The sequence below is a fragment of the Coenobita brevimanus genome, chromosome 23 (assembly GCF_032717465.1).
Source record: "Coenobita brevimanus isolate Jiangsu-jjx chromosome 23, ASM3271746v2, whole genome shotgun sequence".
NCBI classification, from domain to species: Eukaryota; Metazoa; Arthropoda; class Malacostraca; order Decapoda; family Coenobitidae; genus Coenobita; species Coenobita brevimanus.
Window position 1 is genome coordinate 24,088,853 of NC_136976.1, and position 16,419 is coordinate 24,105,271.

The 16,419-nt window shown below is 43.4% G+C and overlaps 1 protein-coding gene across 1 annotated transcript; it reads right to left on the reverse strand.

Moving 5' to 3' along the window:
- Positions 1-11,890: 11,890 nt before the first annotated feature.
- Positions 11,891-15,422, reverse strand: LOC145392665 (uncharacterized). Its single transcript, XM_080266980.1, is given in 3 exon segments — positions 11,891-12,582; positions 13,150-14,167; positions 14,259-15,422. Coding segments are annotated over 3 exon segments (2,874 nt in total).
- Positions 15,423-16,419: the final 997 nt, after the last annotated feature.

Sequence of the window (16,419 nt, forward strand, 5' to 3'; positions counted from 1 at the left end):
TGAGAGTAAATGCTAAGTTTATTGTTTTAATAGATTCTGTATAACCCTCCATTCCACACAGCTTGATGACACTGGGGCCCACCTACATTTGTGCTATTTTACACACACGGTAGGGCTGTGATAGGTCTATTGATTTTCACTCCTGTCCCACTCCCACCCCTCATTGTATCACAGCTTGTGGACACAACATTTCTCCAACTGAACAACCTTTAGTTATACAGCATAAAACACACAAGGAATTTTCGGTTAAAGCAAGTCTCACTGATTTTTCAAGTTTCAGACTTGACCTGTTGACTATTTCATCATAACTTGTGGATGCACTGGGGTCGCCATTGACTGTGCAGTAGATTTTCGGTTTGTTCAGCCAATTGATTATCGATTTCCGGGTATCCCCTTATCCCCGTACACTCCTACGTACGTCTATCACTGCTTATGGATGCCAAACCATCTTTGAGTTTCGGATCCTTTTCTCCATTTTAATTCCATCCCGGACCGCAGGTGGGTGTATTGCATCTCGAACACGGTGCTTTGGAGAACACCACTGATTGTTACATCGGCACTCAACATTTGGCAAGCGAAATGAATCTAGGCTAACTCACAATTGTCTTCAGTATTTTCACTTGTAGTTCGACCTATCCCATTCACTCTCCTCTATCACCGCTGTTTCGTTTTTATAAGACTTTATGTGCTTGTTCTTTTTCCCTCCCGGCATGATTTTCATTTATCATATATTCTTCAGTGTACCACGTTCCTTACTTCTCTCTCTCTTACCTTTTTCCTTTATCTCAAGGAAAGTGAAAATCCTCGACACATGCACTCCACCCTTGCGTTTACGGAAAAACGATACAAGGAGAGGGAAAAGCAAATAGTTGGGGACTGGCTTTTTCCTCAGTTGCATCTTCCCTTGAAGATTAAACATACTTTCCATCGACAACTCTGGTTTCCAATTCTCAGTCCATCTCTGAAAGCAGTGACTTTTTTTTTTTTTTAATCTCCTCTTGATAATACCGCAATGAAGAGGGGAGACGGAGATATTACAAAACCCTGCATTATGACTGGCCTTCCTAAACTGTATTATATCGGTTTGTGGCAAGAAATAACTACTGAAGGGACGTGCCACATTCCACCCTCATTGCAGGGATCAGTAAACTTCCCATCACCCAGCGTCACCTCAACTGCCAATGACAAATATTTTCATGCATCAAGCGATCGGGCTCCTATGACTTACTATGAGCTGAATATAATCGTCTGCCGTTAGTTGAAATATGACATCAGAGTTATCCTGACCATTGGTGAGTTAAAGCGTTCCTTGGCCACTAAATTATAGACAAATGTGTGATTTACAAAAACTTGTCACAGCCGCTCCTCTCATACCAGTATGTACTTGGTATATCTTCATCAGGACTGATTATGAACTCTTTTTTTTTCGTTTGTGTACTGAAGGATGATAATGCCGGAAATAAGTTAACTGAGGGGATTTGTCCTTAAATCCGAGGTTCACATACCTGACTATATGACTTTTTTCATATACTGATGACTGTCTTCGATTTACTTGAGCTAGCACCTAAAGCTGTCGACGGTAGCACTCATTAATGTCAACTCCCAAAACTGATAACGCAATCATATCGGTTATATCACAAGCAAAATTGGTTGTTAAGGCTGTTTATTGATTTGTATGAGGGAATGCGTGGGTGTGGGTGAATTAATCATCTCTTAGCCGAGACAGTGAGGCGGCCTGCAAAACATAGCGTGCGTCACAGCCACCACGCGTTAACAGAGGTGGCACCATTCACCCAACCAGTGACCAACAGTAAAGAATGAAGTCTAAAAGTACGCAAATACGTAAAAGATGTGGCGTTTTCAAGGTTAAGCATTAATTATCCTTTTTACACTTCAACATTTATCCCCTGCTGTTTAAATACTCCTCATTCAATACTCAAAAGACTAATTATAAGGTTGACGATTATGATTCAGACCCCGGAGTAGAGAAGAAACAACACTGATGGTTAAAACGTCTTAAGCCAGTATTGTCATTAGTAACAAGAGTTAAGGTAACAGTTGTTCTTACATGCATGTCCGAAGTGAAAGACGCTGTGATCACAAATACTCATCATTAATTTTACAGAAACTTTGGCCAGCCTAGAAATTTTTGTCCTCCATCATCAATACTTTCTGTTTCACTGCAACTTGGGGCAAAATGTGGGATTTGCATACATATCTCTCCCAGTATGATCTGCTTCCTGACGAAGTGCAGTCATACATCATATTCGTAACATGGTGAATCATCGAGACTTCAGATAACAGAAACCGAGTGCTTTTCCTCGAAGTCCTTATTCATAGGCCAGCCCACAACGACTCCGGTGTGTGATGGCAGTACAGTATTTTTTAAACATGGATAAAATGTTTGAAAATTCAAAGAAACATCAAAGCACAGGTATGGTGTGAGTGGGAGCCTAGGAGTTTAAATGTTGTAAAACCTTGCAATATAAGTCCGTCTCCGGCTACACCCTCCAGGGGTTAACTCACATGCACCCAGCTCCCCTCTTGGATCAATTATCCTACATGGACCTCTTCTCGTCCATGAAGTTATTCCTTCCATGGGTATATTTTCCTATAGACCTGTTCCTTAGCTGACCCATTTTCTACTGGTCAGGAGATACCTGTTCCCCACAAGGATCAGTTTCTTTCCTCGAACTTAATTTTACCCACTGAACCAATTTCTCTACCTGCGCCTTTTATGTAATGGACCAATTTCTTCCATGGACCTGTTCCTTACTTATTGCCCTATAGTGGTAGGTGGTGGCGACCATCATCCATCAGCTCTATGTAGTGCTGCCTATTTCTTCCATCACCTTTATCATTGTACTTCTGTGTCTGCCTTCCTCTCTACCTGCTTCTCTCTTTACTTTGTCAAGTGTTGTATTATTATTCTTTCCACTTGGTGTGGCTCCACATTGAATGACAAATCTACTGGTCTCCTGTAACCCAGGAAACCATTTCCATCGCTGGGTGGTTACCATATAACCAGATCACGGGGTGAAGTGGGAACCTGCTATGCTGCCCCTGTTAACTGGGTGGAAACACGTGAATGCAGTATCCACCAGGAACCAAACCTCCGCACTTCCCCGCGTCTCGCTGCAGCGAAGTGCTGTCAGCCACAAGAGAATATAGATTCACTGCACGGGACGGCCCTGCAGGGGCGGTTACTTACTAAAGATTGATTGGTCTGCCTAGTCAGACAGACTGGGTTTCATCAACGACAAAAACTTATTGCCCCATGGAGCTATTTATCTACTATGACATAAGCTTACCTGAGCACCCCCCCTCCCATGTTCCTTACATGATGGACATACCTCTTCTCCCGTGGACCTGCTTCCCCCATGACGGACTTACTCTTCCCTAATGAACTTATTCTCCCTACGGGGAGACTTGAATGTTTTCCTAATGAACCTGCTTTCCCTACATGGAATTATTTGCTTACTTTCTCGATGGATCTCTTCCTCAGCGGACTTATCTTTCCTTCACCCATTCAGCCATTCAGTTCAATGTTTCTAAGTAGCGGCAGGATGACTCAGCAACTTCCCACACCCACCCACTTACATCCCCCCTCCCCCACACACACACGCACAGAGAGAGAGAGAGAGAGAGAGAGAGAGAGAGAAGTACTAAAGATATAATCAGCAATGGAATTTGGTACCTAGGATACTACTGAATGTCTGCCGCTTTTCTATCTTACTGAACTCGCCGATTTTAATATTATTTTAAATACCAATCACAAACCTGTGTGAGGAGTAAGACGACACTCAGGATTAGGTGATGCTGGTGATGATAGTAACAAGAAAAGGTCATGAACACCATAAACTGTTTGTAGGTTCATTGGTTTTCCAGGGAGGGCGAGAGAAAAAGTGTCCTACATTTTGTTTTTCCATTTGTTCCCCGGCCTCTCCTCTGACATGCGACACTGACATACAGTGGGCATAATAAACAGCATAAGGTACTTACACCTACATCACGGCTCATGAAGCATAGGACAGTAATACATTACCTTACAGGCTGCACGGCCACTCGATGCTGCATCAACAGTATCTTTACCAGCCAGTCTGTAGGATAAAAAATCGTGCTGTTAGAGGGAAAAAGTATCAAACTCATATGATACGAATTAAATGGCCATACGGTGTACAAATGTCTTATTCTGGCAGTTGAGTGTTAAGGATGATTTCTAATTTTTCAAGCTGCTGAACAATTACGTACCGATATAAAATGATAGTTTACCGTCATACTTAGCCTTCGCCTTCAGTCATTGCTAATGTTGAGATATTTTTTTCTCATTTAGGAAACAACTCTTCCCTGTTTACCTAATCCTCGTGAGTCTAAAAAGTTCTTGACATTCATTCTCCTCCATAATATTCATTTCCCTTCGAATGTTCATGGTAAGGTCTCTCCTAGAAAAAATGTTTTCTTTCTTACTGATTCCCTTGTGCAGCAGGGAAGTGTGTCGTCTCCTGCCCTAGCAGCTTCTGAGATTAATGTCGTGAGATGACTAGGAATAATAAACATATTCCCTTGCTTTTGGTGAGGGAACGTGCAACATTATGCAAATCCTGCACCCCTAAAGAACCCAAATCAAATAGACAAACCTTTCTGCCAGTGACAGTTCTGCAGCAGCTTTGTGCCACTGGATATAAGTACTTCTTACACTGGAGTACAAACGAACTTTCTTAGTCTTTGCATCACTGTTATGTACAAAGAAGTGAAAGAAAAATGAGTACTGTTTTATAACACTGCATCCAACACTTTGTTATGTGTATAAATGATTGTGTATTTTAACTGTACAACCGTTCCAACTATAACTTTTTCGCCTTTACAGGTTGAATAAATTTGGCGAGAGGTGATCCAGCGCAATTAATGACGTGAGTGTGCCTTGAGGATGTATTCTCGTCAAAAACGGGGGCCCCTTAGCACCTCTTTCTTACCTGTAAAATCAGCATGTGGCTCCTTAATAATCACTTGTTTGTTTGTTTGTTTGTTTTTACCTAGGCCTGTATAAAAGAGACATGTGGGTCATACTTGAAACAAGAGAATACACTGGTAAGAATGTACTAGATAACACGCCTTGTGTATTATAGTAGATGTGACCTGTGTGTTGTATCGTGTGTATGTGACTGTGCAGGCTGCCTGTTGGCACCTTTTAGTGTTTATACAATTATCTAGGAGAAGCGAAGTTACGGAAGTTTGATTACAGATAGGGTTGTATAAACTTAAGCAGCTATTAAAAAACTAGCTAGAAACTTCATTCCCAAGCAACCATAAAATGTCAGAGGTACACTGTAGAGATGACATCCTTATAAAAAGGAATAATTAAACAATCAGAAGTGTGGGAAATCAGTTTGTAATAGAATGGATGATGATAATTGCCAATGTAATTTACTCTTTAATTGATCCTACTGGCCCTATAATTGGGGCAACAAATGGACGGCCACCGTGTAACACTGGTTGGCAGATTCTCTCTCTCTCTCTCTCTCTCTCTCTTGGGTAAGGTTCTGGGAGGCAGTACGTTAATCAACTCAGTGGTGACATTTGTTCTGATTATACGGGAAAATTGAGTACGCGATCCAGTAAATCAAACCATCTCAAACTTAGTACAGTTTGCTACGCATTACAAAACGGAGCAACAGGCCAGCCTATAATAAAAGTTTGTTTTTGCAGAAATTCTATTTAAAATGTCACCTTTTTCACGGTTCAAATATTCTTCTTCCAAACTCTAACCATTATCCACCATTCACTCTACAGAAGCGTCATGGCCATATTCAGTAAGTCAGTTATTAACAAACAAATGTTTGTGATACTGTAAGCATAATTCTAAGATACACATAAAGAAATAAATAAAACTTCCAAATAGTTCCCGGAATTAAATCTTAACAGTACCCCGAAGACAACGCTTAATAATGGTAATGAATCAGCAAGATAGAAAGCGATCCCATATGCAATCAAACCATATACTGACCTACAGACAAAATCATGATCAACAATGCCAGGACCTACGCCTTACAACAGCACGACCCGTGACATCAGTACATTACACTACACACTCTCATTACCTCCAACAGCTGCCTCACCCACCGTAATAGTCGTTCATCATTATTACGAAAATTACAAACCCCACCTACAACAAATCTGTACACACTTATCACCTAGGACGTTTGTCACGGCCCAAGACACGCTACACCATCCGTTTATAGACACAGCACCACGCCATAACATCAGTACTGTATTACACCATCACATCAACACAACATACAATCACAACATCACACCACCACATCAACACATCACCATACCTTGACATCAACACATCACCACATTATGACATCAATCAGCACCACACTGTCACATCAACCGAAGCACCATGACATCACCACAGCACCAAATATGCCCAGCACCCAACCCTAACATCAACACAGCATCTCACCGTAACACCAGTATAGCACCACACAATCTTACCAACACACCATCACATGAACACAGCAAGAGATCAACATATCATACCATCAACACAGCACCAAAGCACCAGAACATAACATCAGCACAACACAGCCTCAGCACATATCAACTCACACTGCAACATCAACTTGGCACCACACCATCACAACAACACAGCACCTAACCATCACATCAGCACAGGATCTCACCATCACATCTACAGTACACTACATCAACACAGCACCACGCCATCATATCAACATAGCAGCCCACCTGGTCATCAACACAACACCACACAGTCACATCAACACAGAACCACAACATCATATCAACACAGCAGCACACCATCACATCAACACAACACTACACCATCACATCACCACAGAACCTCACCATCCCATCAACAACGCACCTCACAAACACATCACCACACCATCATCAATACAGTACATCACCATCACATCATCACAGCACCTTACCATTACATCAACATAGCATCACATCCACACAGCAGTACATCGACAAAGTAAGCCAGTGTCTGTGTATATTTCACTCATCAGAATATTAACAGTTGTGTAAATCGATACTATGCTTCACATGAAGAGTTCTACAGTAGCATACAAATAACTGTCGTGAATGAGGCTTCACTCCAACCATCTTCAATAGCACTCCTAACCCCCCCCGCCCCCCACGCACTTATTCTTACAACCACACAACTATGCATCCTCATCCCCACATGCATCCACAGCCCCATCTTCCCCCTGATCCTGGTAAGGTCCACATACACAGGTAAATCCTCATCAGTTTACCGTATGTGAGTATCTGTACGTTTGCAAGCCTAATAATCTCCTTCAAGGTAACAAGGGGATCATGAAGCCTATAGATATTCACCGAGAGGTTGGATATACAGTACGTTTGCGTCCACACAAACCAGCAGAATAACACACGACGTCCGTCTTTGTCACATATAATGAAAGTATCCAAGCATTACCCAAAACTACGACAAACAGCTGTCAAGTTTACAGTCTAGATTTCTAGTTCTATTCTAGGTTCGAACACGCTAGAGCTGGAAGTTTTTGTAAGAAATGTTCTTCGTTTCTAGACAACGCTACGAGAATCTATCACATATATGTTGAGTAAGAAAAGATATTCAAATACATCAGTTGATAAAGGTACAGCAAACATATCCAAGTTCTAATGAATCCTTCCCTCCCATCTCTGTCCCAACCTATCGTTATCTTGTTTTTCCTCATCTCCATCTCATTTTATGCAGCGCTCTTATCAGTTCTCGTTATCAGTCTCTCTTTTTTAATGTTTTACCTCCGTCTGTTTTCTCTCTGTTCAGTCTTTCATGATTTATCTGTCTTCCCATCAACTGTCTCAGCTTTCCTTCACCATCTTCTTCCCCATTCTTACCTCTCTATCGCTTCACTCCGGTCTTCATAGTGTTGTATTTCCTCTGTTTTTCATAAATATTCTTCTCGTCTTTTTCTTTTTTATTGCATTTATTTTTGTTCGCAGCCTTCATCACACACTGTCACGTCTTTCATTATTCTCTGCATCGTTCTCCATCATTACTCACACGTTTCCCTTTCGTTTCCAATATTATTTAGGTTCTCCTTTCATACCTCTCTCTTTCTCTCTCTCTCTCTCCCCCTCTCTCTGTGCATTCTTATTCTCATCTCCCTTCCATCTCCCTCCCTAGCCTTTCAACTCCCACCTTTCATTTTCTCTTCTCCATTTTCAAGGCTCCTTCCTTACCTTCATCCATCTCCTTCCCTTTATCTGTCCCACCTCCTCTATCTTCCTCCTTTCCTCCCTCTCCCTAGCTTCCTATTCATTCATCCCTTCTCCTTAGTCTCACTACCCTCCCTCTTCTCCTTCCCTTCATCCCAGCTTCCTCCCCAGCCCTCTTCTCTGGCCCCCTGTGCCCGCCATTCGTTACCATAGTCGTACCCAGCACAACCACCTCACTCCCCTCAACCAGGTGGACCAACACTTCTCACATCCATTACTGTTTCCTCTACTTCACACGCATTTGCTTGTTTGAGTAGTCCTCCCATTCTCAGTGCCGTTTACCCAAGATCGTATACTTAAAGCTTACCGTATACGACTAAAGTAAAGGGAAGCCCCTAGATTTTACGGGCATGTACTGAAAGACTGTCATTTTTTGTTTTGATCAGTCTGCCCCCCACATCACAGAGGGTAATTAGCAGTGATATACAAAGGCCAAGGACATTCACTCTTCGTCATATGCTTAAGAAATCGTAGAGAGAAACAAGGATTCCGCATCCCCCGTCACAGTTAGAGTTAGGCATACGGATCGCGGTATCATATTTTCATATTTACCCTTCCTGACGTCATCAGTGAAGCACTCACATTGGTTGGATAGGAACAACTGTGTAGTGCGTAGCCCTCCTTATATCATGCAGTAATATCATACTGTTTTCTTATATCTTCTGTGGCAGAACCATTACCCTTATCTCCGACGGATCATGACGAGGCCAGCGAGATAGGGGGATAATGCAGCCACATATCTAGCCCATGTTTGCATCAGAAGACTTCACGATAATTTAGAGGCTCTTTTTGCAGCATAAAACGTAGCAAAACAAGAGAAACGTCCGCCAGGGAAAAAATAATGATGCCTTTTTGTTCAGGGTAAAGGAAACTAAATTTTTAACCATCTCATGCTCAGGACATCTTTATTATTATACTTCTGCTGATGTCAGATGATATTCCTTAGGCTCTAGTCACACTGCAGGTACGACTTATCGCAAACCACCCGCGACCTGCAAGTCGTGGGTGGTTTTGGTGAAGTTTACGACCGGTCTTCACATGTCTCGGTCTAGCCGTAGGCCACCGAAGAATTTTTGATTGTAGAATTAGGGGATAAGTAAACAGCACAGATATATTTAGTCAAAGAATGACAGGAAAGCCGAAGCCAAAGTGTGGAGAATTCAGAAGAATCGAGATCTGGAATACGAGAGCAAGAAGAGAGCGAAAGAATGACGTGGATTGGTCAGCGCACTCCCCTATTTGTAAACAAAGAAGATGGCGACCTCTTCAACTCCGTACTACATGTCCTCCAACTGTGGACTTTTTTCTCTCCAATGAGGAGGTTGAACTTCACCGGTACTCTTCTACTGTGTATGTATGTGCACAAGCAGGAATGCATATTCGTATGTATGAATAGATGGACTTATGGATGGATTGATAGAGGTAACTTCTCGCCCTGTCCATTATATTTTCGTCTATTCCAAGTTACATTTGGTAGCAGCGGTGTTTCGGACCATCAGATTCTGACCGCCTCCTCCACTATTTAGTGACACGAACAGATACACGACGTCTCGCATCTCACAGCCTCACCCCTCCTCAGTGCCTCTCGTGGTGTAATAACCGGCTGTGCTTTCCGGGTGTGGCGACCAAAAACTCGTCGCGAGGTTTTTCGTGCTGCACGAAAAACCTCCCCGAGACCACCGATGTCGTGACACGGAAGCCGCCTGGTGGGCGGCTGCACTGCGTCTAGCCGGCTTACGGACTGTGACTGGTTGGCGACACCTGATTTTTAAGTGGTGGTTGTCATCCAGACGGAGGCCAGTCACCACCCGCTCTGTGCGGTGGCCGTCTGCACTCTGTCAAGGCGACGATTGGATTGCGGCGGCTGCCGTCCACAAGCTTCCTGTCCTGGGTGGTGGTTGAAGAACTTGAAGTCCGGCCGCCGTCCAACCGGCGATTGGTCGAGCGACAGGTGGTGGGCTGGACCGAGACAAGCCGCCGGTCAATCCGCGGCCGGTGTCGGTCTAGTGGCAGCCTAGAGGTCATGGTGTAAACTGCAACAGGACGCGGACCGGCCGCTGTTTGTCGGCGGCCAGCCAACGACTGGCCAGCCACCCGTCGGTGTCTTGACCTGTTTGTACCTGGCCATGGTCACCGTTCGGCCACCCACTGGACAGACACTGGACGACCACAGGTAGCCGATCGGTGACACGACTGCTCGGAGACCTCCATGGTCGGGGACTAGTTTCGCAATTTTGAGGTTTGCGACAAGTCGTACCTGCAGTGTGACTGGGGCCTTAGCCAGAGTCAAAGGAATCTAAGAGAAATGTCACCATCAACCCTATTTTGTTTTTCTGTTGTTGTTGACGCCATACTCTTTTATTCAGCTAGGAGTGAGTCATACGAAGCCGAGTCTATTAGAGAAAAATAGAAAATAATTAGCTTTACTGCATGGAATGTATCAAACAGAGGACTCCCTAAAGGTCACTCAGAGTTTTTAAAAATTAAAAATGAGAGACTTCTGGTGGTCCAGTGGTTTCAAACACCAGGCAGAATGGCGGTCATGTGTTTGGTACACAGAAACCACCATGACGCAATTATTTCTTTCGTTTTGAAACGCCATCACTGGGCAGGCTGATCCCCTTGCCTCAGGGTCTTATACTTCGCGGTCTCTCTGTTTCTTGTATTGTATCGTTATGTTTAAGTTACTATTTACGAGTATATTTGTATTCAAATTAGCTCAGGAGCACGGTAATTTTACAAGGGAGTGCATAAATTAAGTAACATATAGCCTAATAAGCTAGTAATAACGCTGTGCATTGTTGCTTCCAATAAAGAACGGACTTCAGTCCCACCACGATGACAAAAAAGAAAATACAGTTCAGTCCAATCTCTCGTATAGGCTAACATGTAATCAGAATGTAGTTTATCCCGGGGCAAGGCCGGAAACAGTTTTGTAATTATCTGTGCAACATTTAACCAGAATGTGATTTCGTAAGGCAGCACACCAGTTTATCAAAGGTCTAAGGGAAAAAAAAAATCAAAATCTGGCAGACAGTAATACAGAGTTAGACATATCTTGTATTAATCCCTGAACTACTGAGGTGCCTACAGTTTACGAATGTCAGCTGGTAGTAGCAAGTAATCTGTGCTGTCTGTCTGTCTGTCTGTCTGTCTGTCTCTGTCTGTCTGTCTGTCTCTCTCTCTCTCTCTCTCTCTATGCGTGTTTGTGTGTGTGTGTACAGTACTTACTACCTGGTGTGGGGTAGCAAAACACATCAGGGCCTATATGTAGGCTTTACTCAGCATAAAACTATGTTACATCTGAAACAAGCATAATATCTTTAGAATAGGAACGGAACACAGACACTCGTACAACACAATAATCCACAAGTAAAATATCACTAGCCTATATATTAGAATACGCACCTGGCTTGGTTGCCTGCTTCTCCCGAACTGACACCACACCTACAGACTCGCTCTCAACTCAACTAGTATACAGTGTTGCCAGACCTAAGCGCCAGCGAATAAGTAACTAGTACGACCAGTTAAATGGTTACATTGTTACAGAGTTAACAACTACAGACAATCATTACAATTATCATTACATTCTCTCCCTACCACAGAAGTGCATCTACGATGCCTCAAAACGAATAGGAGGACGCCTGATACGCTCAGATCTCCTCAGAACCGGTGCACCCTCCGACTCAGGTTGTCGACCAGGGAGGGAAGTCTCAGGACCAGAACCCTCATCTCCAACACTAACTGCTTCAGGAGTACTCAACCCCGGGGTTGCATCAGTAGTATTCTGAGACTGTGCTGGAAGTTCGCTGCCAGCTGGGGCCAAGTGTCGAGTAGATATAGTATCCTCCTTGCTGTCTGGATACCGAATATGAGCGTAATGAGGACTTGCTTGTATGAGCTCCAGTTCATCAACTAGGGGATCCGTCTTGTTAACTCGTATGTGGCGCTTCAGCAGCACAGGACCAGGGTTACACAACCAGGATGGGACAGTGGCTCCTGTAAATGAACGACGAGCATAATTAAAAAGTCTTTCGTGAGAGGTAACATTAGTGGTTGTATTTAGTAAAGAGCGAATGGAATGAAGGCCATCAGGAAGAACACTCTGCCAGTACTGCGTTGGTAACCCATGAGACTTCAAAGCAGTAGTGATGGCCTTCCATATGGTTCCATTGAAACGCTCCGCTTGCCCGTTGCCTTGAGGGTTGTAACTTGTTGTCCTGCTGTAAGCTATTCCTTTACTGGTGGGGAACTCTTGGAGTTCCTTGCTCATGAATGATGTCCCCATGTCTGAGTAGATATATGCTGCCATGCCAAAAATGGAGAATAACTGAGAGAGACACTTAATTATTGTCGATGCAGTCATATTAAGACATGGAAATACAAAAGGGAATCTGGAATACTCATCCACGACATTTAAGAAATACTGGTTCTTATCAGTGCTTGGAAGGGGTCCTTTGAAATCTAGATTTAGCCTTTCGAATGGCTGAGTAGCCTTTACAAGTTGGGTCTTATCAGGACGGTGAAAATTAGGTTTGCACTCTGCACATATTCGACATGAACCAACAACTTTCCTAACATCCTCAACGGAATAGGGTAGATTTTTAGACTTCACAAAATGTAGCAAACGAGTAATACCTGGATGGCACAAAGCATCGTGAAGAGAAAACAGTGATCGATGATCATGACATGTTACTCCACAATATGACCTGGAAAATACGTCTCTCCCTGGTCGGTAGATAATGTCAAAATAATAGCATGACAATTCCATCCTCCATCTTAAGATTTTATCATTCTTAATCTTGTTTTTGTGCTGTTTATCAAACATGTACTTCACTGAGCGTTGATCAGTTTTGATAGTGAAATGCTTACCAGACAAGTAATGCCTCCAGTGGTGAACTGCCTCGATGATAGCCTGAGCCTCCTTTTCTACAGCAGGGGAACGTGTCTCAGATCCGTGTAGAGTTCGTGAAAAGAAGGCGACCGGACGTCCAATTTGAGTAAGAACTGCAGCAATAGCGGTGTTTGAAGCGTCTGTTTCAACTCCAAAGGGTGCTGTCTCATTGATAGCCTTGACCACCGACGACGCTATGTCTTTCTTGAGTTGAAAAAAAGCTTCCTTCGCTTCCTCTGTCAGGGGGAAGGTAGTTGTGGCACTAAGTGGGCGAATCTTGCTCAAGTAGTTATATACCCACTGCGAGTAGTAAGCGAAGAATCCTAAAGTACGGCGGAGTGACTTCATGTCCCACGGTAGAGGCAAGTCTCTAAGTGGTTTCAGGTGATCCGGGTCTGGGCGAATCACTCCCTCCTCCACCACATAGCCCAGGATGGTGAGGCGTCTGGTTGAGAAAATACACTTGTTTTCATTGTAAACTATGTTCCTTATCTTAGCAGCTTCCAAGAATCTCTGGAGATTCCTATCATGCTCTTCCTGAATCATCCCACAAATGGTGACGTCATCTAAATAAGCGAAGGTTCCAACAAGGCCCTCTTCTTTGATGAAGGAATCCATGATCCTCTGAAAACAAGCCACTCCGTTGGTAACACCAAAAGGGACATGGGTAAACTGACATAGCTTACCACATGCTTTGAAGGCGGTATATGGCTTGTCTTCATTTTTAATGGGCACTTGATGATATGCACTGTGGAGATCAATCGTACTGAACACATGATACTGAGCGATCTTGTTTACTGTGTCGTCGATACGAGGCAAGGGGTACCCGTTAAGGAGCGTGAACCTGTTGATAGTTTCCGGGTAGTCAACAGCCAGGCGTTTCTTGCACGACTTACTCTTTACAACCAATACTTGAGCACGCCAAGGAGAGTTGCTCGGTTCAATAATTCCTTCACTTAACAACCTCTCCACTTCCTTTCCTATGAATTCACGATCCTCAGCAGAATAACGTCATGACTTTGCTGTGACTGGATAACAGTCAGCCGTTAAATTTGCAAATAGTTCTGGGGGGGTCAATGTTTATCACGCTGAGTCCACAGATAACGAGAGGGGGCAAGTCACCACCAAAGGTCAGCGTAACCTTTTCATGACGCTTCTGGAAATCCTGACCCAAAATTATGTCAGAGCACAACTTTGGTAATACAGTCAGGTGTACATTTTCATACTCCCGGCCGTTCACTTTGATATCAACTCTACAGAATCCGGATGTCATAGATGAGAGTGAAGTATTCGCCATAGTCACGGTACTCTGGGATTCGTGCACCTTTAGGGAGTGGCATTTAACTAGGTCGGGATGAATGAAGTTTTCTGAACTGCCACTGTCAATAAGTCCATCAGTTTTCACCCCATTGATTGAAACTTCAACAACAGCTTTGGATAATGCACCTGGAGTGGCCGCTGCAGTTACGCTAGCCAGCGTAACATGGTCAATAAGGGCTACCGAGGCACTAACACTGAAGGATCGACATACTTTAGCATAGTGACCCTTTTTCTGACACTTGTGACAAACTGCTTCACACACAGGGCATTTCGTGCATGAATGCCTCGAAAGGCCACAAAAGAAACACTTGATACTGGTGCCAGCCATTAATGAAGCAGCCTCGGGCTTAAATTCACCGTTATTCTCACACGCTGCACTTACCAGATGCGAGGACGGAACACCACCATACGACTCCGAATACTTTTGAGCGGACTCGAGAGCTCGCGCTTGATCAAACATTGTTGCAAGATCGAGAGTTTTGCTTTCTTACAATCGCTGCCTGATTGCCGGAGACAGTAGACCACTGATGAAAGCGTCCCGGATAGATTCCTCACAATGCAATGTTGCACTCACAGCCTTGAAATTACAGTCTTTAGCTAACACTTTAAGAGCACTGAGATACTCATCTAGAGTCTCACCAGTTTGTTGGTGGCGAGTAGCGAGGCGGTGACGTGCAAACACTTCATTCGTAGGTTTCACGTAGCGAGCTTGCAGTATGCTGATAGCGTCATCGTAAGTAGTACACTCTGATGTAGCTTCATACACTTTCGGAGACACAAAGTTGGTAACGAGCCTGAGCTTGTCCACTTTTTCTCCTGGCATTGCTTCCAGAAAGTTTTCAAACGTCTGTTGCCAATGTCTCCACTCCTGCGCTGCCGACGGTGAGCTGGTGTCCGTGTCGAGTCGCTCTGGCCTCAGCAGATGCTCCATTCTGGCAGCGAAGCGATGGGTGCTGGCCCCTCAAGTTCCGGAGATTTTATGTTGAGTAAAATGATGTAGGGTAGCAAAACACATCAGGGCCTATATGTAGGCTTTACTCAACATAAAACTATGATACATCTGAAACAAGCATAATATCTTTAGAACAGGAACGGAACACAGACACTCGTACAACACAATAATCCACAAGTAAAATATCACTAGACTGTATATTAGAATACACACCTGGCTTGGTTGCCTGCTTCTCCCGAACTGACACCACACCTACAGACTCGCTCCCAACTCAACTAGTATACAGTGTTGCCAGACCTAAGCGCCAACGAATAAGTAACTAGTACGACCAGTTAAATGGTTACATTGTTACAGAGTTAACAACTATAGACAATCATTACAATTATCATTACACTACCAACAGCTCACTTTTGTAAGCTGTAAGCACCTTATTAATTCAGGGTTAATGAAGGATATATTAACCCATTTATGTCGATAGGTCTCCCCCAGTCTGAATATATGCTCCAACAGATCTCAAGAACAAGGCACAAAGTCCGACGTCTGATTGAAAGCATAAACAGAATCCAATAACGAATCAATAAGACGTCCTGATGACCCTTTGTCCCAGTTTGGGTGAAATTAATTAATATATATATGAGGTATTGGCTGTCATCTCAACGTGAAATCTGTCTTCTCCGTTCCGTTACCCCTAAAGCAGGGGTTCCCAACCTGGGGTAAATTACCCCAAGTGGGGTAATTTGGTCTTTTGTGAAGGGTAATGAGGGAGGTAACAAAAAAAAAAAATCTAAAAATCATACCAGTTATGATAGACTTCCGACCTATACTAAAATTCAGAGATGAATGTTTAAAGTCATGTTTATTTGGTATCAGTGTTAATAATAAAAATAAATTACTCCTTGCAATAACCCTCTTGGTTTTAGCCTAACCTTTAATTAAGTCCTACATTCAAACTAAAATCTAGGCATCAAAATGTTAA